Source organism: Megalops cyprinoides, chromosome 20, assembly GCF_013368585.1.
Source record: "Megalops cyprinoides isolate fMegCyp1 chromosome 20, fMegCyp1.pri, whole genome shotgun sequence".
NCBI classification, from domain to species: domain Eukaryota; kingdom Metazoa; phylum Chordata; class Actinopteri; order Elopiformes; family Megalopidae; genus Megalops; species Megalops cyprinoides.
This window is the reverse complement of record NC_050602.1, coordinates 16,529,333-16,553,529: the sequence shown is the minus strand read 5'-3', so window position 1 is coordinate 16,553,529 and position 24,197 is coordinate 16,529,333. Positions and strand designations below refer to the sequence as shown.

Genomic DNA, 24,197 nt, shown 5'->3' with positions numbered 1-24,197 from the left:
TGTGTGCCGTCGTCTTCCTGTGTCTTTCAGTGCAGTTCTCATGTTTCCCTCTGGGGGGAGAGATGTATCCAAGAATAAGGGGAGAGCAGAGGCTGAGGTGTGCTGGGTTTTGTGGTCCCTCGTAAATACTCATATACGCATCTACCTTGAGAGTCCAGCTCATGACTTTCAGATACTCGGGTGTCTCCCTAAGGTCCAGCATTATACTTGACAAAGCAGGCAGGATTTCTCTACTGTATAATCCACATGTATATCACCCAAGTCCAGAGAAGGACAAGGAATCAATGGTTAACCACAGTTAAAATGGGGGGGGGATTCACCCACCTACCAGCAGTCTGAGGGTAATCTGAGGGAGGTTATATCTTCCATGGATGAAGTACCAGCTTTCCTACCAAGGAGCACTGCTTTAGAAAACAGTAACAGTGCTCACTGTGTCTGATCTAAAGGAAAAAAACATTAGCTCAAAAAGCAATCATCACATATGCAGCCAGTGTTGTCTAGTTAGCTTACATACTCAAATGGACCATAGTTTTGCGTTAGCAGCAGTAGTCTGGCACTGGTGCGTTGTTGCCGCAGTCCAGTAACAGCAGTGTGGTATAAGCGGGTCGTAACACAGGCGTGACTCCTCTGTCTTTGCAGGGAGCCCAGGAAGGTGGTCCTGCACCGAGGCTCCACGGGGCTGGGCTTCAACATCGTGGGCGGAGAGGACGGAGAGGGCATCTTTATCTCCTTCATCCTGGCGGGAGGGCCGGCCGACCTGTGCGGGGAGCTGAGGAAAGGAGACCGCATCGTCTCTGTAAGAGCCTTTAAGCCCACCAATCACACCCTGCACACCAGTGTCATTCCCTCATTACTATGCTGAATATTGACAACACCTAACCCAGGAAAACTGCACAAGTTACTTTTGATAATACTCATCATTGCCTGTAGATGTGTTGAGGTGGATATATGTTGAATATGATGACAAGAAGGGTATACAAGCTTGTCAACATTCAAGCAGTGTTATTCAGCAACCATTACAGAGTGAGGATAAATGCAGTCCCATAGAGTGTGCGTTTCATGAATGAAATTGTTGAAACTCTTCACGGCTGATGATAGCTCAGCATTGTCTTTAGAGTAATTCTTGATTAAGAAATGTAGGGTATGTTCTGCACTGCCTTACACAGTGAGGGGAAGCGTGGCTTTGCACCCCTGTTGTAGGAACTCAGGTTCCTGTGTGTCAACGTGTCAAGCCCTCGTGTGTGTTCCCCCTGTTTATGTGTGTGTTCCGTATGGTCGCATGTGTAACTTTGTGTGTTTGTGTGTTCGGCTGCAGGTGAATGGAGTAGATCTCTGCAATGCTACACATGAGCAGGCGGCTGCAGCCCTGAAGAACGCAGGCCAGACGGTCACCATCGTGGCGCACTACAGACCCGAGGGTGAGCAGGCATTGTGGGAAGGCATGGGAAGCCAGTCAGGTGAACGACCTCTGAGGCCACCTGACTGGCTACTGACCAATAAGGGAAGCTTCATGAACCATATTATGGGTGCAGAGAATGAAACTTTCATTCTCTCAGCAGTCAAGCCCTCTGACTGGTTTGAATCACTGATTTACTGCTTGTGTTTGACTGCCACGCCTGGCCAAGACATGGGCCAGGATAGGTGACAGTTATAGCCAGCCAATCAGAGTGTCAGTCTAACAGGGTGACAGAGTGGAAACCATTTGCATGCTTTCCTTTCTTCACCACCTGCCGGCGATGGAGTAAAGAAAAACATGCAAACACTTCAAATGCAAAGAAAATTGCTGTTTTCAATTCCTAGGCTGCTTTCCCTGATTTCTTTAAAGGCCAGCTGTCAGTTTAAGTGGCCTGCAAAGCTCCACCCTCCACCCCTGATATGTCAATATTCCGGTGTTTTATTCTTCCGCAATTTTGCATTTGCATGTACAGAAGGTCACTTGCTGCGTGACAGCAACTGGAGAGGCAGCTTCATCGGCTCTGGTGTCATAGCAACAGGTTGAACGGAGCTCTGCATTGTGGAAATGGCTGGTTTTCTGACCCCCGCTTGGCCAGGGTAGTGCAGCTACAGCACAGATTTGGGATGGCCACTCTGTTTTTTGGGATGTAATCCAGTCATATTCTTTCAAATGTGGAGGCTTTATAATGGGAGGAATCCTCTGGGCCCTTACACAGGTGATCCACTCTTTGTGCAGGGCTGGCTGTGTATTGCATATGTGGAGATGCTTTTGTCCTTTTACACTGGTATTTCTGTGGAGTACAGTACATTGAATGGGAAGCTTAGTGAGTGTGAAATAGTGTTTTTTACACCTGCTTTTTCAGATTTTTACCATTGAAAAGGCTGTGCTTTTAAGAACGCCAAAAAGGGGAGTGCATTTTATCACATTTAGTAAAACCTGATGTATAAGGCTGGATGTGCAGTTTGTGGCAAGCACGTTTAGGCTCAGACAGCATGGCTAACCTTGATTGCTTTTAAGGTGAGCACTGCCAGGCAATTGAGGTTTGGTGACTTTTCATACCTTTCATTATTGTATTACACATTGGCAACTGCATTCTGCACTCATTGGTCTGTAGTTCTGTTTGACCCAGCTCTTGGCCAGTGAGCTGGACCTCCACTACGCAGCGAGCCTGCTGTTTGGTGCTGACTGGTCCCAGGTCAGCAATGAACGGTTGGTTTTCACATTACTCTCTGAGGTGAGCCGTGCCTTGACACACCTGCCACCTTTATGAGGGAGGTAGAGGGGGTCTGATAGAGTCATTAAAAGTATTATTAATGTCAGTCACTCTCTCTCCAGTTCTAGTTTCCAGTTCTCTATGTGTAGGAATGTATTTCCTGCTAGTACTGCTGGCCAGGTCTCTGTGTAGGGATGTACTTCCTGTCAGCACTGGTGGCCAGGTCTCTGTGTAGGGATGTACTTCCTGTCAGCACTGGTGGCCCGGTCTCTGTATAGGGATGTACTTCCTGACAGCCCAGCAGAGCCCAGCTATCATTGTAGAGACAGATCACAGGAACACTTGACCAAGAATGGACAGCCACACCTTGCTGTGTTTCAACCCCAAGAGGACTGGGAGGGTATGCTTAGCAGAGCAGGACGAGGCAGGACGAGGAAGGGCGGGGCAGCAGTGGTCCTGATGAGATACATGATCTGCCCTGGATAGCATCACACACTTTTCTATATTACGTGTTTCATGCTTAGCCATACCCTAGCATGACAAAACTCACAATTTTTTTTCTCTTTTCTGGTCTGATAGCTGACAGCAAATGAAACATTTTTATCATCTTTTTTTTATGTGTTCTGTACATTATTCATGTCAGTCATCAAAGGACACTTCAAAAAGTTAATGATCTGCAGGCTGTAATCCTTTTCTCTAATTCTTTTCAGTCCTCATATGTTTCTGGTTCTGACTTTTATAGCAGTGCATGTCTGCAATGGCAGCCTGTACCAAATCCCCTATTAATTTCTGCTGTCTGGCTCTGGAGAGACATTGACTGAAACGATCCAGAATCATTAAACTGAGAGGAATCATAGCTGAGAAAGGATGGGTCAATATCATTCTGCAGAGACCGAACTAATCATGGTTCCAGCCGTATATCTTTCGCTCTAAAACTACAACTAATTTATTTTATTGCCATTGATCTTCGGACCAGTGAGAAACCATAGAATTATATCATGTGAAGGAACATTAGGGGTGACTTTTGGGGGAGTTGTATGGATGGTATGTATGACTCTTTAATGCCTTCCTCCAAGGTCTTGACCCAAGCATGAATGGTCATCCTTACTTACTAATAATTAAGACAATGACAGATGCCCTTAGCTTAATGTGCACGGCTCACTCCTTCCATCTGTGTCATTCCTTTGATCCTGTTGTTATATGAGGCAACAGAGCTTGCAATCATATGCTTTGGCTTGGCTTCAGATTGGACAGACATGTTCAGGGAAAAAGAGTCAGTATATGAGTATTCACAGAACAAAGGGAATGTATTTTTTATGTTTACAGCCTAAACATTCTGAGGGCAGTGTATTCACAGCCCAAGCATAAACTCAGCTGTGTAAATGGCTGTGTTTTGCCTCATTCTGGAGGGTACTATCAGTAAACAGTCCCCTGCACTCCCAGAGCCCCAAAGGAGCAGAGGCATTAGAAAGTAAAATGGCACCCAGTATGTTTGGAGAGGTCTGTGGTGCTTGAATCCCCACATGTAGAAATTGGGAATGATTGTAGTACTATGCACCGATGCTACAAAGCCCTGCTTTCACTGTCAGGACCAGGATGTAGTCATGCTGATGTATCAATCTGGATTCCATTTGTGTGTATGGATTCCCTGTATGTATGGCTCACAATCAATACTCAAATTCTGAGCCTATTTTGAATCGCCAGTCTGTATCATATAGTGACACATCCGTTATGTGTAAATTAGAGTACATGCACTATTTCTGTAAGGCTCCATCTGCCAATTCCCTGTTTCTCTCAGTAGCTGACAATTTGAGGCAAAAGTAGGCAGTGGTTATTTTATTTTATTTTATTCAGAGCAGTAAGAGCTAATCTATGACTGGTTCTTGATTAACTTGACACTTGTAGTTATGGAGCAGTGGCTGTGGGCCTGCGGTTGTGGGTTTCATTCCCAGGTGGGGCACTTTGACTGTACCTTTTATCGACGTACAAAACCTTTATGGCATCAGTGCATATTCAACCGTAAAAGTAGATAACATATTAAATATTGCATGGAAAAAAGCTATGTCAATCAGCCTGCTGAGGCTCAGTGAGGCATTCTCGCAGTCTGACACAGGCATCAGAGGAGGAGTAAAATATCTACTCTATGCATGGGGTGTGACTGTATGCATGGAGTATGACCTTACTGAGGATAAGGGGCAAATCCAGCACGCCCTCCGTTCACTGGTGGCAGCAGCCACAATTTAGCGCACTGAGGGCTTGTAGAGAGCTGGAGAAACAATGCTGACAGATTTGTTCCCTCAGATCATCTGTACTGGTCCAGTGCGAGGAGCAGGTGTATGCGGGATGTGGCCAGAGGAATAAGCAGCTTCATTATGCCCTGCTCCCTGTCAGTGATACACAAGGCTCTGTTCAGGGCCTCTTCCAAAATGGACAGACAGCAGCTTGACTCACTTATGAGAACCAAAAGGAAGCCGATTTTTTCCCCCCCCTCTGTGCTGTTCTCTTTAGACACACAGTGTACTCAGGAACTCTCCCAGGGAAAGTTCAGCAGGGTTGATGTACTGCTCCAGGCCACTGTGTTTCTTCTATTTGTTGATGTAAAAGTCTGGAATAAATCAAACAAAGTGGAATGAATCGAAAACGTCCGGAATTTGGACTGTGATCACTCATACATTGCTTATGTGGCACTTAACTTACTTTGATATTGGGATTAAGGTGGCGTTGAAGATTTAGGATGAATGTGCATTAAAATGAAAAGGAAAAAAAAAAACGGGGACCCGTAAACCTTAACGCAGTTGGCTTTTTCAAATTATCATATGACATTCTATGCTGACTGGCTATTCAAAATTCACATCTGAACCCAAAAAAAAAGAAAAATACCCAGCATGCTTTGATCTGCCAAGCTTAATGAAGGTTGTAAGCTGTCGAGCTAACATGCTAACCTCATCAAGCTTAGGCGCAGCTGGCAAGGAAGCAATGTCAAAAAGGCTTATCGACTGACATATTTCTCCAGCTGTGGTACCATTAAAGCTGGTAGGGGGTGACCGTGTGGTATTAGTGAATATTATTCAGGTTCCTGAAACGAGAAATATGGGTCAGGGCGGTGCAATTAAAATGAAATAAGTGTTGAACTACTGAGTGCTATTGAGGAAAACACTGTAATTGAAAATGTTCTTCCATCTCTTCAAAGATTGGTGGGTCTGGGGGTAGCAGTGTTTTTTTCTTTTTTTGATGGTATGCGTTTGTGCATGTGTATCCCTCTGAAGTCAGACATTAGGCCACCCTCAGTGCTTTTCACATGTTCAGTTCAAAAGCAGCTTTTTTTGGTCCTGCTCCTTTAGCACATTATCACCTTAGCCTTTTTCTCAGGCACATCTACTCTTGACTGAATGCAAACAGAGCTGCCAGAAGCCAGGGCTGTCCAGCGATGGCTATGACCTTACCATAGGTTTCATTACACAGGGCATAATGTAGTTCGTGATGTGCACTTTTCCCATTCCGGGATGGGTTTTCGGTGTCATCTGGCCGCTGTTGGCAGATGTACGATAATGATGCTATCATACTGATAATTTCAGCCTCCACGTGGTATGCAAGGAGAAATGTGTCAGATGTGATGACGTGATTGAATTGATTGTGGATTTCACACCCGTTTGGTGTTTTCTATTCAACGGTAAAAGGGAGGTAGCTGAGCAGCTTGTACGCCTAACATTGTGAAAGGGCACGTTTATTTTTCAGAATGAGTGACTGTTTCTCCTGAACATAAGGTTCTCAGGAAATGTAAATTGATGGCTTAAAGCAGACATGGGAGTAGCATTTTACAGCAGTTTACCATCCGTAATTCATGAACTATTATTAAAATTGTTTGGTTTTGTTTATTGGCGTGTTTATTGAGCGTGTTTGTGCATCTCTGTCAAATGGTGAGGACCGCCATTTTCCCCTTTGATATCCATTGTCACAGTTGTTGGTCTCACATTGGGTGTGTTGGGTGTCCTTGGTGTGGAAAATGTCGCCTTTATTGTGTCCTGAGGCAGTGCGGTTAATCACAGGCAGCTATACTTTAGTCTTTAATGGGGGGTGATTGCTGGTGTCTCCAAAGCGCCTTGGGGTGTATGCTGTCGCATTGCGGTGGAGCTGCTCCTTAACCTTGTTGGGGAAAAGTGAAACATGTTTGTCATCAGGACGATCAACCCGTTAATCTAATCCCACAGGCTCACCGCCTTACCTCTGACTGATGTTCCGACTTTCAGTCTGCGGACAAAGACGAAGAAATTGCACGCAGTTGTTGCCTGTCTGAACAGCAGGTGGGCCCTCCGCTCCAGTGGCCTTGAAAAAGACAGAAAAACAAGGAGGAGTGAGGGGGGTCTTGCGGGGAGAGTTGGGGCGTGTGTCTCCCCTGTCCCAGACCACCACAGCCATGTCCACCATAGCTTTGGTCCTGTGGCAAGCTTTTAGGAGGAGAGAAAGGATCTTGCTTTATCCTAATCTGAGCACGCTCTTGAGAGACACAGAAAATTACTCCTGAAAACCCTTCAGGGTAATTACAGAGCTCAGGGTGAATGAGTTGTAAGTGGAAGAAAGCGGGTCCAAAAAGGGCCCTGCTTGTGTTGGCTGTGGAACTTGGAGATAAAGATGAGCTTGAAAGCTTATGTGCTGTGCTGGGAGGCTGGCTTTTCATCTCTTCATCTCACCAGCACTGTGCCTAAAGACTGTTTGTGCCCACAGCAGTGATTACAGAGCACTGGCTCCACACCTGCTCCTTTTGCAAACATCTGATTTTCAACGCCATTCTGAACTTGCGCAAAAAGACAAAAGTGGAGTGACTCCAGTAACAAAGCTTTCAGTCTGAAATCTCCTTAGTTCACTCCCCTCATCTCTAGGATCTTTCTCTGTTTTGTATATGTAGATGGTAACCCTTTACAGCAGGTTAGAATTGTATCTTAAATATAGTACAAACCCAGAAATTGATGATCAGAGTGGGTTGCTTGAGAGCATCGCAGGACATCAAAGGACAGTGACATAGACCAATGTAATGTATGATACAAGACCACGGGGGCATTGGCATTTTAATTTTGTTTTATTCCACTACACATGCGTATGAGTGAAAGCCTGCTCTCCATCAAGGACAGACTGTTGTGATGGCCCTGCAGTGTGTTGCTTTGAGCGGAGAGGAGAGGAGGGGAGGAGGGAAAGAGAGAGAGAGAGAGACAGAGAGAGAGAGAGAGACAGAGAGAGAGAGTGGGCGCTGTGTGGTGGAGCGCGTTCGCATCTGCTGCGCTTCTTCACTTGCGCTGCGGGAGGATAAGCGGGCTTGCCTTTCCCCATTCACTGCCCCTGCGAGCCTGACGCATAGAGCGACGGGCAGGCAGGACGCAAACCGTAGGGCGCTCGCAGACACGCACAAACACACACACACACACACACACACACACACACACACACACACACACACGCGTGCAGGCACACCTGACACAGCCAAGGCTTTGTTTCCAGCTGCTGATCACTGAGGGAGCGGTCAAGCAGGAACGCGCTGTGAGTATCGATAACCGTCAGGTGTAGCACAGGGGAGTGTGGTTCGTTCCTCTTTTAACATGGGGGTACGCTGGGTGTCATCAAGAGGAAATGCCTGCGTAACTCCTTTATTCTCTGTGTGTTCGCTCTGCCTTTATCAGGCAAGTGTGGAGAGAGTGGAATGTGTAATTTACTTCATCTCACTGGGTCTTTTTCTGTCAGGGCTGCTTTGTTGCTTATCACTGTGTCTGATGTACCAAAGTATTTCAGAACTATTTGTTTTGCGTAACTTTACAATGGTGTTTCCTTGCTTTGACTGTTGTCTCGAGCTCCCAGACGTGTCTTCATTCATTCAGTTGTGGCTTTGATCAGTTGTTCGCTTTGTGGTACTGTAAGATGAAGAGTTTAGCTGGATACTTTCATTAATTTATTGATGTGTTTAACAGTTGGCTTTACTGCCACAGTAAAGCAGTTTGCTCAGAAAGACAGATTTTAAGAGAGGTCTTTTTCTTTCCCTACTGTATCCCCCTTTTCCCTGAAGGGAGGAATAATAGTTTCTTGAGGACTTGAAGGTGTGCGGATGCCTAAAGCATCGCTTGGCTTTGATCATGGTCATTTACGTTACTTCTCATAAAACAAAGAGCCATTTTCATGCCAGAACAGAGGGAGAGGAAGGTGATTCTTGACTCCTCTAATGAATGTGCCATGGTGACACTGGCTGGAGGGAGGTCTTTGAGGCAATAGGACATAGCGTTGCAATGTTACTAATGATGGTCTTCCATGGCTCCTACACTCCATCGCTGTGTGAGAACAGTGGGCCATTTCCGCAAAGTAGGCCAAAGCGTTTTAATTATTCATTTTTTCCTTCTCCTCATGGTCATCTCTTTTAATGGCCATTTTCGTCTACTCCAATGAGACTGTGCCTCCAACAAGGGGGTGAATGGAAGAAGCCCCCTGAAGTATTGTGAGCTTGTCTTGAACTGAGAGAGAGAAGCAGATATGTTGCGGGATTACCTCTTTTGTCCTCTCGGTGTGAAGAGTGTGTTGCTATTGCCGTTTGGGGTCCATTCTGACTGCACAGTCAGAACTGTGTGCATGAGGTGCATGTAGTTCCACACAGGGAGGGGCTCAGGATTCCCTATCAGCGATGCAGCATCATCTTAACACGTGGGTGCCTCAGCTCGAGCCACTGGCATTAAGACACTGGGGTGGTGGAGGGGGTTTTGTTCATCACCTGAGGTTGCTGCTTCAGCAGTATTTTTCAGCCTTTTATCTGTCCTCTGGATGTATAGATGAGCAGTGAATAATTTGTTTTGCTTTTTCCTCTGTGTTTTCAGAATACAGCCGATTCGAAGCCAAAATCCATGACCTGCGGGAGCAAATGATGAACAGCAGCATCAGCTCTGGGTCTGGCTCTCTGCGGACGAACCAGAAGAGGTCCCTATATGTCAGGTGAGATTGCCTCCCAAAACAGAGATCCTCATATGTCAAGTGACATCTAATCCAAAAGAGAGAACCCTGTGCTTACGGGTGCTGTAAACTGTTCCCTAATCTTCAGAGATGTCTAAACCCCAAAAGGAATCCTCATATCATGCAATCATAACCCTTAAGATGTTCCTGTACATCAAGGAATATTCTTTGAAATTTATGAAGTAAGGCCACCCCCTAAAAGAAATGCATATAAACCTGAGAAAGTGATCCTCTTTATGTCTGTAAACATGGGTAGCTTTAACTGCACGTTATTAAGACAGCTAAACCTGAAATAAAACAGCCAGCCTTACAATGCATGTCTCCGCCATTGTGGGCAAGGTAGCGCACTCATAGCAAATACAGTAAACATGGCCTTTGTGCAGCATCTAAATAATGCCATGCATAGTAGCTGGCTGTGTTTGAGCTTCTGGCACTGTGTTGGCTCTGTCTCCCCAGATATCTGAAGGAGGCATTGATCTGCAGGTATTAAATGTCTTTTTGTGTGAGGACGTTGGATTTGCAAGTGCAGGAGCTGCTCACTGTAGGGACAGAGAGGCATTTAATCCACTGCAGAACCAAAGCAACGATTTTGAAAAAAAAGCAAGGGTAATTTAAAGCATAGTCTGTTGTTGTAACATATACATCAGCTCTTATTTTTGCTTTCAGACAACAAATGCAAAGCAAACATTGCCTTGGCAATAAGTTTTTTCTTTTTATGTACATGTACTGTGATTCAGAGCTTTGGGGCTGGATCGCATTGGCTCCACACTGTGACAGGGATTTCCTGACTCATTCTCTGCTCTGGGAGGAAGACTGTTGGACCCAAGGGGGGCGGGAGATACACACGCTGGTCCCTCCGTGACGTGTCCAATCCCCTTTTCATATGCCTTGCAGCGTTGCTAAAATTGCTGTTTTTCTGATCAGATTTGTCTCACAGCATCAAAGAGGTTTATTGGTATTTCTGTGTCTAAAATGATTTTATCACGATGCATGTGTGTGCAGTTCATGGATCTCCGCTGCCAGTTGCTCCCTTTTGATGAGTTTCCTTGCGTCTTGTTTCTCTCCATGTCATTTCTCTGTGATTCACAAAAACAAGGTGTCAGTCACCCGTCTCTCATCATTCACCATGCTCTGGCTTTGAGCCCACTTTCCCCGCATCGGTGTGTCAGTGGGAGTGGATCATAGAGGGTCCTCTTTCCTCTCTATACCTGTCAGGGTCCATAATCCCGCCACTGTAGCAGTAACGGAGTTGTCACAGTGGCCCTGCAGCGCACTCGTCCCCTCCTCCACGCTGAGTGACCAGACAGTCGCTGACACACCAGTGAGTCCTCATCACCTGACCAGGGACACCCTCCTTGAGCCTTTGAGCTGGTGGCTGAGGGGTACACAGAGTGTCATTCATGAGGTGTCACAGTGCGACTTGCTCGCCAGCATAATTACTTGCCAAATGCCTAGTGCCACACAGCAGTGCTGTTTTTGCACACTTGATTGCCAGTGGCCACTGAGCCTTCAGCTGTGCATGTGAAAGGAACAGGTAGTGGGAGCAGAAGTGGGAGGTTCCTTTAAGTGGAAGTTCTGTGTGGAGGTAGTGGATAACTGTGTCCTGTCAGTTTTGCCATATGGTGTATGTCCCTGGCATCCTCAGTAATTCCAGGCTTTTATTCTTCCCTTGGAGTGTTCATTATGAGCCCTGCTTTATTCTGGGTGGATTTGTTCCTGCTCTCTTTCTGCCTCCTTCTTTTCCTCTCCATTTGCCCTTCAATCACTTCTTCCGGCAGTGCTCTGCTGGGCCCAGCAGATGTCCACTTTTTTTATTTTTTTTTATTTATTTTTTTGCTCTTCCCCAAATCATTCCAGACCTTTTTCTCTTCCATTCATCTGAGGGAAGAATACATCTGTAGCTCATTCCTTTAACCTTTCTGTTTTCATCTAGCTCCAGCTGTGTTTTGAAACAGGGTCCAACTGTTATGTTTACAGAGGCCAGTCGCATCCCTACACAGAGCCTCAATCCAGGCTTGCTCAGATGTCCATATTCTTTGTCAGTAGATCCCCAGGTTATACTGCTTTCCTTAACAGTACATTAATTTCGTTTCCCTGTCAAAGTCGTATAATCTTGAGTTTGCTAGTAGAGCATCAAAATAATTCAGACTTCCTACCTGTAAAGCTTTGTTTCTCTTCGGGTGCTAATTGTAAGTTTCCGTTCATGTCCATTTCAGGAGATCTGGCTGTAAGCCACAAACCTTTAGCAATCTTCAGTCATCATTAATCTCCGCTCTGACCTTCATCTTCTCCTCTTGAATGTGAATAACAGGCACACATCCTCACCACTCCCCCTCTTCTGTGATTGCCTTCTTTTTAAAGGCAGGATTTCATTCGCTCGTATTTCCAGTCTGCTGGTAAGTGACAGCATCTTGGAAATCCATGTGTGAATTCAAATGGCAGAGGAAACACACACACAGCAAGGGATTAATGGCGAGTGAGGCATACTGTTGGAGATGATGGATTTCTTAGCCTTTACACGCCTAAGTGTGTATCATGCATAAAGATGTGGCCATTATGCCAAGCACTCCACAGGTTATGGGAAACAGTCAGCAAATAAGGGTTATTCTTTCACCATGGTGCTCAGGAAGGGAAAAAGCCATATCTGTTTTTGTATAGGGCCAGTGCCGATACAAGCACTGCCACCACACTGGGAATTCTAAAGCTCTTCAGCCGTAGCTAGAAAAGAAAAATTCATACCCTGATTCCAGGGCCTTGGATTAAGCCATCTTAACCTTTACAGGTATTAAAGGCACATTCCTTCCGAAGGGCCCTTTCCTGTGTACACAGATGTCCTTGAAGGGCTTAGTGCTTTATTAAGGTGGGCTGTCTGTGGGCCTCGTCGGCATTCACAGATTACCCGGCTGACTCATCACTCTGCCTTCGCCCAAAGAGTCCTCACCACCTTTACTGCAACTCTCCACAAATCTTAAAAGTTGTTGCCGCCGAGCCGTCTTCAGCTCATGTTGGACTGGGTTTATTTGATGTTGCTGGGCTGGATTGTCTGAGATCATTGGAGGGTTTGTCACATGAGCCCCCATTTTTTTTTAAGTTTCTAGAAGCTTTATTTTAATTGGCTTGTCCTAAAGCCTAGCTGCCCAGTCCCAGACCCCCGAATGGCCACGCTACCTGCACGCTTTTGTGCCAGGCTGGCATTTAACCATCTGTCTCAGCGAATCATGGACTTTACTGAAACAGTTTAGTTTTCCCATCGCTGAGAGTGTTTGAGGTTAAAAGACAGCTGGAAAGGCTGATAGATTTGGTCCCACCAGGACTTGAGTTTTGCTCTTGTCTTAACGCAGTGTGGTGCTTTGAAAGTTTGGTTGTATTTTGTTGTTGTATCTGTTGTTTTACCTTCATCTGATCTGTCATGAGAATACACAAACATTCACTGTAATGTTTTATGGATGCAGTTGAAAAGGGAATTTCATTAAAAAAAAAAAATGTTGGCATGAAAAAGGGGAACTCAATGGTGCTACTGGCAGGAAAGAAAGTTGGTTGATTTTGTGGGGAAAGTAAATGCCACTGGCTCTTATGTAGTACTTGATGCCGACTGCCTGGAATGCTTAACCAAAAATACCGCAGCATAGTAAGATGTGCATACAGTCGCTTTATTTCAAACTCTCGCCTAACAGGATTAGCTGAAGAGCTGGTGGATATTTTTTTTAAAGAGATTTAAAGTAAAACTGGTAGCTGAAACCATCCTGGCTTTGCAGTGATGGATACTTGAGAATTTACTGAAAAACGTATAGAAAAGCAATCTTCTTAAGGCTCTAATCCTAACACTGTAACTAGAAGCAAGAGTGAAAAAGAGTGAGTTTAATGTCAACCGAATCAAGTTTAACCAGAGTGGAAAAATACAGTGTCCGCCATTTTTGTTTCACCTCCTGAATAAATGGCAATGAAAGCATGATAGAAAACAAAATGTACATAGTGGGAATTTTTTTCTGGTTTTTCAATATTATCATTGCACAGAGCAGAGGTATATTGTTTCCAAATAATATATTTCATTCTAGAAAACGAGGGGCCACATTTTTGACACTTTTGTCATTTTTAGAACAAAATCTGTCAGTCTAATTTTTTTGAAGATGAAAAAAATGACCCGGTATCTGCATCGTTCTTCTATAATTTTATTCCTATTTAATAAAAATATGAAGAGCACTGTAACATGCTGGCAAAAAAAAGTCACTCCCTCCTGCCTCCCATAGGTATATTTTCAGGTTTCAGATGGCACCCATACGTGAAGGCAAGTGTGCAAATATAATAAGTCTGTGCGATCACAGCAAGTGTCAGTTTTCTGCATAAACATGAACTTTAAAATATTCCGATTCTCACGACCCTCTTATTTGACTCAGCAGGAGTGGCTTTGGGCTCGATTGCTTTGAGATAGCCCAGAGGTGGTTCTGGAGTGGAGATGTTGTGCTCGGTGTCGGGCGCTCTCTGCACCCATCTCCTCTGAGCGAGCGCAGCGCATTTTTACATCTAATTAGGGAGGCAGCTGCATATTCAACAGTGAGGGTAAAAAAGGGCTCTCAATTAAATGCTTTCAACACGGCGCTTGAAAGCCCCTGGCTGCGAAAAATTGAAAGCTGAAATTTTTTGAAAGCTGAAAATTCACGTCAGCGCGAACCTTAATAACCCCACGTCGAGTGCCAGTTTGAAATAATGGAATGATGTCTGTAATTTTCTTTTTCATCACAGCAAAGCATTCATTTCGGCAGAAATGTCCTCAGACATAAAACGGCTTTTTTAAACACACATTAGCAGCATCTCAAAGTTTTCCCTGGCTTGCCTGACAGCATCCGTACCCTCTCAGCATGGTGTGTGTAGACATGCGTATACAGTGAGCCCCGAGGATAGAGGTGCTGAACCCAGATATACTGTATTAAAATTGAAAGAGGGCATTTCTTATCAGCACCACAAAATCAGCTTAAAAAGAAGTCATGCTTTCATGTCAAGCATGCACATATGAGGCTACATGCACATATGTGGTGCATATAAACAGGCTTTAATGGAAAACAGTTTCTAGGCCAAAAATAAAGGATTTAGTGAAATATTTTTAGACTATTGTATCCTGGGTGAGAATGAGGAAAGTTGTTTATTTTCCCAGCATGACGCAATAAAGTATTTCAGCAAGCTGTGCTTAATGTATTGGAAGCTGATACAAAAGTGTGATATGTAAGAGAGCTTGTGGCATTTCTAATCAGACAAGTCCTGTAACTTCAGACTTTAGGGCCAGTGGGTTGGAAAGGGAGGTTGCTTCCTGTATGAATGCAGAAAAAAGGTGATGTGAAAGGTTTGCCTTTCAGCAAGGCGATATAGCTAGTTGAGTTGTTACAGTCCGGCTTGAGCCAGTATGTGTTTCTCAGCGATTTGCAGGTTTTTGTGATACAGTCATATCAGCATTTAGAGTCATCTGGGCATTTTGTAGTTAGCAAGCAGACTTTTTTACTGTATTTTTTATGAAGGGAGTGGAGAACTGCAGGGGTTGTTTGTTAACTTCAGCTCCAGTTGATCACATGAAAAGCACACATCAGTGCCCCATTTAGGCTTGTGCAGAGTCTCAGTGGGCATGCCTGTGTCAGAAATGTTTCCATCACTTATGCATTAGAGAAAAAAAATACATGCTTTAGTCCAAGCCTGTTTGGGTAATATTGTTTTGCCTTTTGACTGTGGCTGCCTCTGTTGTGCCGCCGCTTCAGAGGGATGCAATCTCATGTTTTATGTAGACTGCGGAGAGTGCGTGTCCTGACGTCAGCACCTTCATACATATTTAAGCTGTGCTTTTTGCTTTTGTGTGTATGTTTTTGTTTTTTAGCTTCTTATCTTTACTCATTCTGTTGTTAACTATCACAATTCTTCCAGATGAGGTGGTTTGCTAAGTAGACAGCTACGGTCCCCAGTTAAGTGTTTCTGTTTCTGGGGTGGCGAAGACCTCGTGTTTGCATTGAACAACACTGCTCCCCATCGCACTCTTATTCCTTAATAACAACTGTGATAAATTGTGTGTATCTTCTGTTCTGTAATTTCCTCCCAGTTTGGCTCAATTCCATTCCAAAATAGGCAAAGTGTATTTGCGCTTAAAGTATAATTCTAGCATTTTTGTAAATGTGTGTAAACATGTTAACTATGTGGGCAGTTTACACACACGAGTCTTTATTTTGTATTAGCCAATAATGAAAGTAATTTGAAATTCATTTAATATTTTACCAACTCTTGTCTCATACAAATTCCAGGATGAATGTTACATTCAAATAGAGAGGAGAGGTGCAAACTACCGCAGTCTGCCAGCTAGAGACTGAAATGGACAGTGATCCCTACAACACTGCTGCTGTCCATTTCCAGACGGAATATTGCAAAATAGCAGCATCCCCGCTATGAAGCAAACATAAATGTATGTACAGTGACCAGATGTAATGTAATGATCGGTTCTCTTACTGTGAGCTCTTTGTTTTTTCCCAGAGCCCTCTTTGACTATGACAAGACGAAGGACTCGGGCCTGCCCAGTCAAGGCCTCAACTTCAAATTCGGGGACATCCTGCACGTTGTGAACGCCTCGGACGACGAGTGGTGGCAGGCGCGGCAGGTGACGGCGGATGGGGAGGTGGAGGAGATCGGCGTCATTCCCAGCAAGCGGCGGTAAGCTTCTGGCAGTCTGGCCTCTGTAAGCACAGAGAGGGATCCTCACACCCTTATACCCAGGTTCCCTCTCCTCAGTGCTGTACCTTCCACAGCCATTCTGAACCCTGACCTTTTCAGATGCAAGTCAGTGCGAAAGCTGAAGGAATGGGTGTAAAATAGTGTACATCTCTGTTTGTTTACCCTCCAATCACATTTTTGATAAAATAAAGAAAAAAAAATCCGAAACCACTATGAGATATGTTAGTCCTTCCCACATTTGAATCGTAAATAGTCGACCAGACTGTGTGTTGATTAATCCATAGGTCCTTCACTCAAAATGTAATTGAAATTTGAAGTGCTGATTGGTTTTCAGAAGTGGCTATCACAGTCCCCTTGGCAGTGTTGTGACACCGCCACTTGCCTGGCCTGAGAGCGAAATAATGGTTCAGTTAACACCCACCCCACCCCAACTCCAAAATGCGGTGTTACTCATTTGGTTTGGTGCAGTGCTCTTTTACGCAGTTCATTTGTTCACTATTCATATATTCATATTCGTGGACGTGGCATCAAAGAGCTGGTTTTGCAGAACGTTTATCTTGTTTTTTGAGTGTGGTGATAATATTAGCTGAAATGTCCCCTAGAACACAAACATACAGCCTTGGGGGCTTGATGGAATGTGTCTCTTAATTCCATCTCTTCTTCATTTGTGTCAGAGGTCCCATCTGTCCTCTGTGTCAAGCGTTACATTCCAGATTATAAGCATTTGCCTAAGGATATTACTGCTGCTGGCAGCCTTAGCCAGTAATATCGTAGCATTGTAAGAATAGGATCTGCTCACCACAGTCTGTACATGTGTTTTTTTATTTTTCACACAGAAAGTCAACATGAAAGACTGTAAAAAAAAAAAAAACATTACAGTTAATGGGGCACCAAACGCTCACTGGTTATTGGAAAGTGTGATCAATATTGGTCTTTCTCAAGTACGGTGACGCACGATGTAACAACTTTCGTTGTTACAAGTAACCACACGCTAGCCGTTTTTACATTGCAGAGAGCGGAGGTGAAGGGAGAATCTGGTTGTAAAAAATGAGCTTTTTGCAGATAGCGGGGTCTGAAAGGATGAAGCGCATTCAGTGTCACCCTGGCTTCAGCTCCCCCGTGAAGCCCACTGGCTCGGTTCATGCCGGGAAGAGGCCTTGCATCCTGAGGGCGTTGAAATATTTAGCAGGGCATCTCATGTTGCCCCGTTCTGTGCTGTTCATCAGAATCTGAGCCCCCGTGGGCTGTCAGTGCCAGGTTTCCATTACACCGCCATCTGAAGAGGTTCAATAATGGCCGGTCCCTCAGAAACTACTGGATGTCTTTTTTACACTGTTAACCAGCCCTGAGTCTTTGCACTGTATAATTTGCATGAAAAAGGGGGAAGCTGATGCAAGTTGTCTGTCTTAAAAGAAAACCCATACTTTAGTGCATGCATCTGGTTTTTGTTTTGCATCTTGCACATAATTCAAGATCTGTTTGTCTTTTATACTAGTGTTGCATGGCAGCATTGCTGTTGGACATGCTGCTGTATTTCCTTCTTGCCTGTGATGAGAAACTGTGCATTTATCTTTATTTGATGACTAAACTTGAGCTATTCATGGTATCAGAAAAGTCCTTAGCATAGCTTGCCAGACTAATGAAAAATAAATATTTTGGGGTGAAAAATAAACCTTCTGTCGTGAGATAGCAGTTTTCAAGCTGGTACAGCAAGGTGGCTGAAAGGATTAATTTCTGTCCTCCCTGAAGCAGGACTAAAGTGACACCCATTTACATCAGCAGCACAGGATCTGACTGTCAAGTTGAAGCCAAGATGATTTTGCAGTATTGTTTTTGGTGTTTTTATTATGATTAATGAACCCTGCAAAATTGACCATTGGAGTCACCTCAAATGCACTTTGGATAACTAGGATATGCTGGAAATCCCCCCTCCCAGAAAAAAAAGTTTAATTTGAACAGTATGTATTCGTGTGATGTATTCATGTATCGATTATTATAATTAATCATAATAATACCTTTTCTCAACACTGCTCATCATATATTGCCAGTCTCGTGAACGTTTTATGGCGTACACTTCAAACTCATCTCGGCTGAAGACTACTTTTCAAAGATGTTTTTTGTGCATAAGCAGTTTCAAAGGGAATGGAATTAACGTCAAGAAGTGTTTCATTTTTTTCCTCAGTGAGATGATTATTGACGCTTTCGGTTGTGAGGCGGGCAGCGAAATGCTTTTCCATTCCTGCATCCTGAATGAAAACATTTCTGAAGTGACTGCTTTTCCTATTTTTAATACCTTTTTTATAGCGTCTCTTAATCCACACATTCTGTCAAAAATCGTGGAGAGTCTGTGGCTTTGCCTGTCCTGGGAGTCGAAACTAGCTTTAAAATCCAGCAAGTTACCCCAGATAGACTGATCCTTTTAAGACAAGCTTATGTTAAGGATTGAACGAATGACCTCTCAACACCCCCCCACCACTTTCTCCTGCAGGGTGGAGAAGAAAGAGAGAGCCAGGTTAAAGACAGTGAAATTCAACTCCAAATCCAGAGACAAGGGGGTAAGTACCATGGTATTTGGTTTTTGACTCTTCAATTCATTGCTGTTCTTATTGCAGTCCATTGACAACCATAGCGAATGTGCCCAATATGATGTAAGTGAATGTTGCTCTTGAGCTGCGTATTATCAAACATTATTGGGACTGTATATGATTTGTGAAATATGTGCTTTTTTGTTGTTTTTGTATTCAGGGCTGTTTTAAAATACTTGATGTATTGTTGCAGCACTGAGAAACCTACGTTAAGTGTACTAATATAATACACTGACCGAGACTTGCCTGTGAGAAGCAAGTTAACAGCATGTGTTGAAGACTTTAGCTGCTCCTGTTCGGCAAAACGTTTCCTGATTCAATTAACCGCACACGAGCGTAACGTTCGAGCCTGGGCTGTGTCAGCGCTGTCCACCGCGTGTCCTAACACGCCACCAAAACATGCATGAACTGTTAAGTGGAAAACGAAGGGCCAGTACGCTTGCCATTGATGTCGAAATGCTGTCTCCGCTCACCTATCCCCCCCCCCCCCTTTTGCGCTTTCATACAACCCCCCGTTTCAGCTGTGCATGCTTTCCTCTGTGAGCCTGTCCCAGTGTTTCTCTCGACATGCAGCATCCAGCATTTTAGTCACAAAGCCTTCTGGTTTCTGGGGATTGACATAGTTTAAATCCTCCTTTCAGTTCATTACTGGCATGATGACTACACTGGAATAATTTTTATTTGAAACAAAATATGAATATTTAAAATGAATAATGGTGAATAAACTTGCATTTATTACTCTTGTATATCTTTAATACACCTAATCAGAGATTAAATTCATGCTGTTTTTGAAAAAGAAAATAAGGAATACTTTTTTATTAAAACTCAGGGCAAATATTCAGTTGGGCATTTTGTTTCTATTATAGTCGAAATATATATTAAATGGCCTTTACTGGGTCAATTGGTAAATGAGTCAGATGTTCAACCAAAAGTTAATCCAGGTTTTATTTTATTTGCACCAAAGAACTGTCCTTGATTTTCCTCCAACATGGAGGACATGTATCTGGAAGTTTCTGAGGTTTTTGAAGTTTCCAGGTTTTTGAAGACCAGCAAGCTAATGATATTGCAATATGACTTTTAGACCCTCTGTGTGAAATCTTTAACTCATAGATGTTCTACAGATCTACATTTGAGGAGTTTCCACAGTCACAATTCATGCTCATACAAAACTGAAAATGGTTTATAATACATATATGTAAGTAGGTTTTTTGTCAGAAATATGTGGTAGTCTTACATTGTCCCCCCTGCAAATGAATACAGTCTGCAAGAAAATTCAGGCTTAAGTGCTCGTAGTGCAGCTTACTGCTGTCCACAGTTATTACAGTCAAAGTACTCTGCCACAATGTCTGTGGGCAGGAAACTCTGGCCTGCTTGTTCAGATATGCAGTTTTAAATCAGCGCAGACATAGTGAAAAGTAGGCTAACCACTACATTTCAGTTCTGCACAATTTAATGAACATTCAGATCAGAACGAGGAGTAAACAATGGCTGCTCTTACACCACAAAAATGAAATAAAACTGAGCATGTTTGCAGTATCTGTATTTTTTCCCTTCCTTAACCCTTTCTGCATGCTACAAAGGTGATTTCTAAAAGGGCATGTAGTGTCATTGCTTTGACCTCTAACAAGCCCAGTGTCTTTACCCCTCCATCCTGGATTCCCTCTGAATGACCTGCCCCCTTCCCACAATCCCCTTTGCATGGCCTCAGTTTAGCTTTTGGGTTTCATTTTTTGTCATTTCTATGATTAAATGTCTGCCTTGTTAAGGCATTATTTATTCATGATTTTAATCCATCCAACTGACTTTGTTGCCATTCCTGACAAAAGAGGCGATGGATTCAAATTAGTATTATTTATATTTTCTTTTAATTGTGATTTAGAAAGTATGAATAAAGAACTGCAGTATGGGTTATCCAAATTTCACAATACTGCTGCCACTGCTTTTAGTATGTCACTGCTAAAGGCTGCTGAGCTCACTGTAACAGCAGATCCATATCACGTGATTTGGCTTCTGTGTCCTCAATCTGAATTGTTTATCCAAAAATTACACGTGAGGCTTAAAATATCAGCATTTTCCTCTAGGACCTCTGAAGCATTTATTGCTTTGATACCTTAAACTGTGTGCGCAATTTGAACTTCACTGTACGGTTTAGAATACAAAAATGTCAACTTCTGCCAAAGCCTCGTGTGAGGAGCACCCCAGTAGACATGGCAGCAGAGTCAGTTCCCCTGGAAATCAGCGGGTCTCTGTTCACATCATCATTAGACCCCCTTCTCCCTCCCCTTTTATCTTTTGCCCCCTCCTTCTCTTCCTCAACAGTCATTCAATGACAAGCGTAAAAAGAACCTCTTTTCCCGAAAGTTCCCTTTCTACAAGAACAAGGACCAGAGCGAGCAGGAAACGAGCGATGTTGACCGTAAGTAGACCCAGAGAGTCGCGTGGAACGGTCGCCAGTAGGTCAGGGCAGCCCACAGCCGCAGGAGCAGCTAGGTACCGCCGGGCACAACCGCTGACCCCGCAGCAAGGTCCAGCCTGGTCCATGGTCAGGTGTCACTTTCCTAGGTTCTGACCACAGCTGTGGGGGATTGGAGGACATTTTGGGGTCTCCCTCTCCCAACACAGGGAGCTCTTTGGTTCCAAGGACCAGGCGTTTTCAGGAGTCTCTTACATGTTGTGGCCAAGCTGTTGTGTCCGGCGGTAGGACACCCTCGTTGTGTTCCAGTAATGACTGTTCTTTTGTGGTTATTTCTCCTGCTTGCATGCTCTCTGCCGACTGCCCTCCCCCCAACAGGAGATCCCAGACGACATGGGATCGAAAGGCCTGAGTAAGTCGATAAGCCCTCTTCAAATCATCGCCAGACCTCCCACCCTCTGCTCTCCATTCCCACCCTCTCTCTCACATCTCCGGATTCCACCAGGCCTCGAGATTCCATCCAGTCACTGTCCCAGCTTCTCTCTGAGATCTGAAGATCTGCACTGCATACTGCACTCACTGTACTCTGACAGGGGAACAGCACGCGTGCACTGTACTGTACCCGCACCATAGCTCTCTGGACTTCAGTCTTCCTTACTGTGCCCTGCACATGAATTAGCTAGTACTAGAGGGGCCAGGGGGTCAGAGAAAACATCGCCTTGATGTCTTTCACACTTCAGTTGTGCCACAATAGGAGCGCTAACAGTGACCTCTGAAAGTGGGTTCAAACAGTCTCTGAGGTCTAAACTGCATTCTCTGACACGTTTTTCCCCCAGGAAGCTCAGAATAGAGTAAATTGGTGGAGGAATAATCAGTGGCTGCCTTCTTTTGATGGAGCTTTATGTCTTCCTTGTGTATGCACAACAGATCTGTGGTTTGTGTGCTGTGGGGATGAATGGAAGACCACAGCCTGCGTGCGAGGTCAACTCCGCGTGACAAAAACTGTTTAATGTCTTCATTTCCAGCCTCACAAACATGAATGTGGGCACAGGAGAGAGGCACCACATTTAATGGACATCGTAGGCTTGGTTTTTAGGCTTAATTGCTGAACCAAAAAGTTGTTTGTGTATGTGTGAGCGTGTGCACTGAGTAAGTGTGTGTGTGTGTGTGTGTGTGTGTGTGTTGAGTAAATGTTTGTGTTTGTGTCTGTGTGTGTGTGTTTAAGTGAGCGCGTGTTGAGTAAGTGTTTGTGTGTGTGAATGTGCGTGTGAACATGTGCGTGCACATGCGTGTGTTGTCCACACAGTAAGCGGTGCTGTCTGACATGATGCAGCTCATGTGGAAATACACAGCCTCTGACACTGCGGAAGAAAGATGGTGTGCGCTGTGTCCCTGAAAGATCCACTCAGCATCTGGGCAAAGCCTGGGGGATTAATGTTTAATGCACCATGGCTGTGTGAGTTGCTGCAGGAACACTGCTGGGCCACAGTTACATTATCTTCTGACAACTGCAGGCTGAACTCTTCACTTCTGAAGCAAAACTGTATCTACTGCTGTAGTACTTTACATGCTAACAGCTGGCCAGAGCAAAGGCTGGAGGAAGTAGAATGTGCTGGAAACAAAGCACAGATACAATGACTAGACTACAAAGCACAATAACAATAAGTCTAGCACATTGGTGTGAATAGATAAATGTAAACAGCTTAAACAGCTTACTTTTTGATAAATAGTGTTCAGATTGTTTTGAGTATATTAGATCACTTTTGTAACTGTATATTGGTACGTGTTGCCATGTGATCCTCTGGTCTTTGCTCAGTTGCTGTAAATATACTGTGAGCAGGATGAACCTGAAGTGATTCAGATACCTACACCCCAGCCCCTGAACTCACAAAGGTTCTCAACACTGCCATCTCCTGGCCATTGTTTTTATAGTCCTTTGTTGTGGACAACATTTTCTTTTTTTTTCCTTCGACATGACCACCTGTGTAGTGATGTATCGATGTGTCTGTGTTGGTGCTCATGTTCCCTTTGTTATGATTTCAGAGCATGTAACCTCTAATGCCAGCGATAGTGAAAGTAGCTACCGTAAGTCTGTGTTCTCCTTCATCCTCCCCTCCGTCTCCACCTGACGAGCTTCAGTCTCTGGCTTCCCCTTACTACCGTGCTGTATGGCGACCACTAACACATTTGAAGAATTACCTGCACACACATGGCTGCATCAGTTTGGAATGACACTGGTTTCCGGAACTAGGTCGCTCTGCGCTTCGCCGATGCTTGCTGTGAACGAGTATTTATGCCTTTGTTCAGAATGCGGTCCCTCGTGAGAGCTTCCCTAATGCACTCGGCTTGTTCTCAGACACATGGCCAAACAGCTGCACGCTGCTCCAGCTAACTTATGAAAATTTGCCATGAATACTACAAAACACTGATCAGAATATAAAGAATGTTAACCCAAGTGCCGTTGGCACTGCTTCCTCTATGTGTTTTAGTTAAGTGGCAGTAAACTCTACATTAGTGGACAATGCCCATTTTCCTGTATATCAAACTGAATAAACCTTTATAAGGGCTCAAGACTCAAAAAAGTCCTTTGTAGCATTTTGGAAGCAAGTAATTTTTCCCGAAATGTAAAGTGATTAAGCCCAGTCCCAACCAATGACTGGTATTATCAGTCAGTTGTAATCCTTGGTTACTAAATGTTTGCAGTATTCGGCTTTCAAATTGTTCCATTATCCTACTGAAATCACAGCCAGACCAATCTTACTGAAAGCTTGTGATGTTGAAGATAACAAACAATGGAGAGTAAAGCACTATACGTGCCTGCTATCATTATGGCTGTAACTCTTTGCTTTTTTC

At 44.1% G+C, this 24,197-nt stretch overlaps 1 protein-coding gene across 16 annotated transcripts in view; it reads left to right on the top strand.

Moving 5' to 3' along the window:
* The window catches only part of LOC118795688 (discs large homolog 1-like protein), a 149,368-nt gene that overhangs the window by 120,546 nt on the left and 4,625 nt on the right, over nucleotides 1-24,197 (top strand). For 10 of the 16 annotated variants that reach the window (XM_036554357.1, XM_036554356.1, XM_036554354.1 and 7 more), the window contains 7 exons: nucleotides 640-796; nucleotides 1,316-1,418; nucleotides 9,515-9,629; nucleotides 16,149-16,325; nucleotides 18,835-18,901; nucleotides 21,251-21,347; nucleotides 23,388-23,429. In XM_036554357.1, coding sequence (XP_036410250.1) covers nucleotides 640-796; nucleotides 1,316-1,418; nucleotides 9,515-9,629; nucleotides 16,149-16,325; nucleotides 18,835-18,901; nucleotides 21,251-21,347; nucleotides 23,388-23,429 — 758 coding nt within the window. Of the gene's footprint in view, nucleotides 1-639; nucleotides 797-1,315; nucleotides 1,419-7,957; nucleotides 8,199-9,514; nucleotides 9,630-16,148; nucleotides 16,326-18,834; nucleotides 18,902-21,250; nucleotides 21,348-21,722; nucleotides 21,757-23,387; nucleotides 23,430-24,197 lie in introns of those variants that run through there. The other 6 variants (XM_036554359.1, XM_036554353.1, XM_036554367.1 and 3 more) reach the window with 3 other exon arrangements.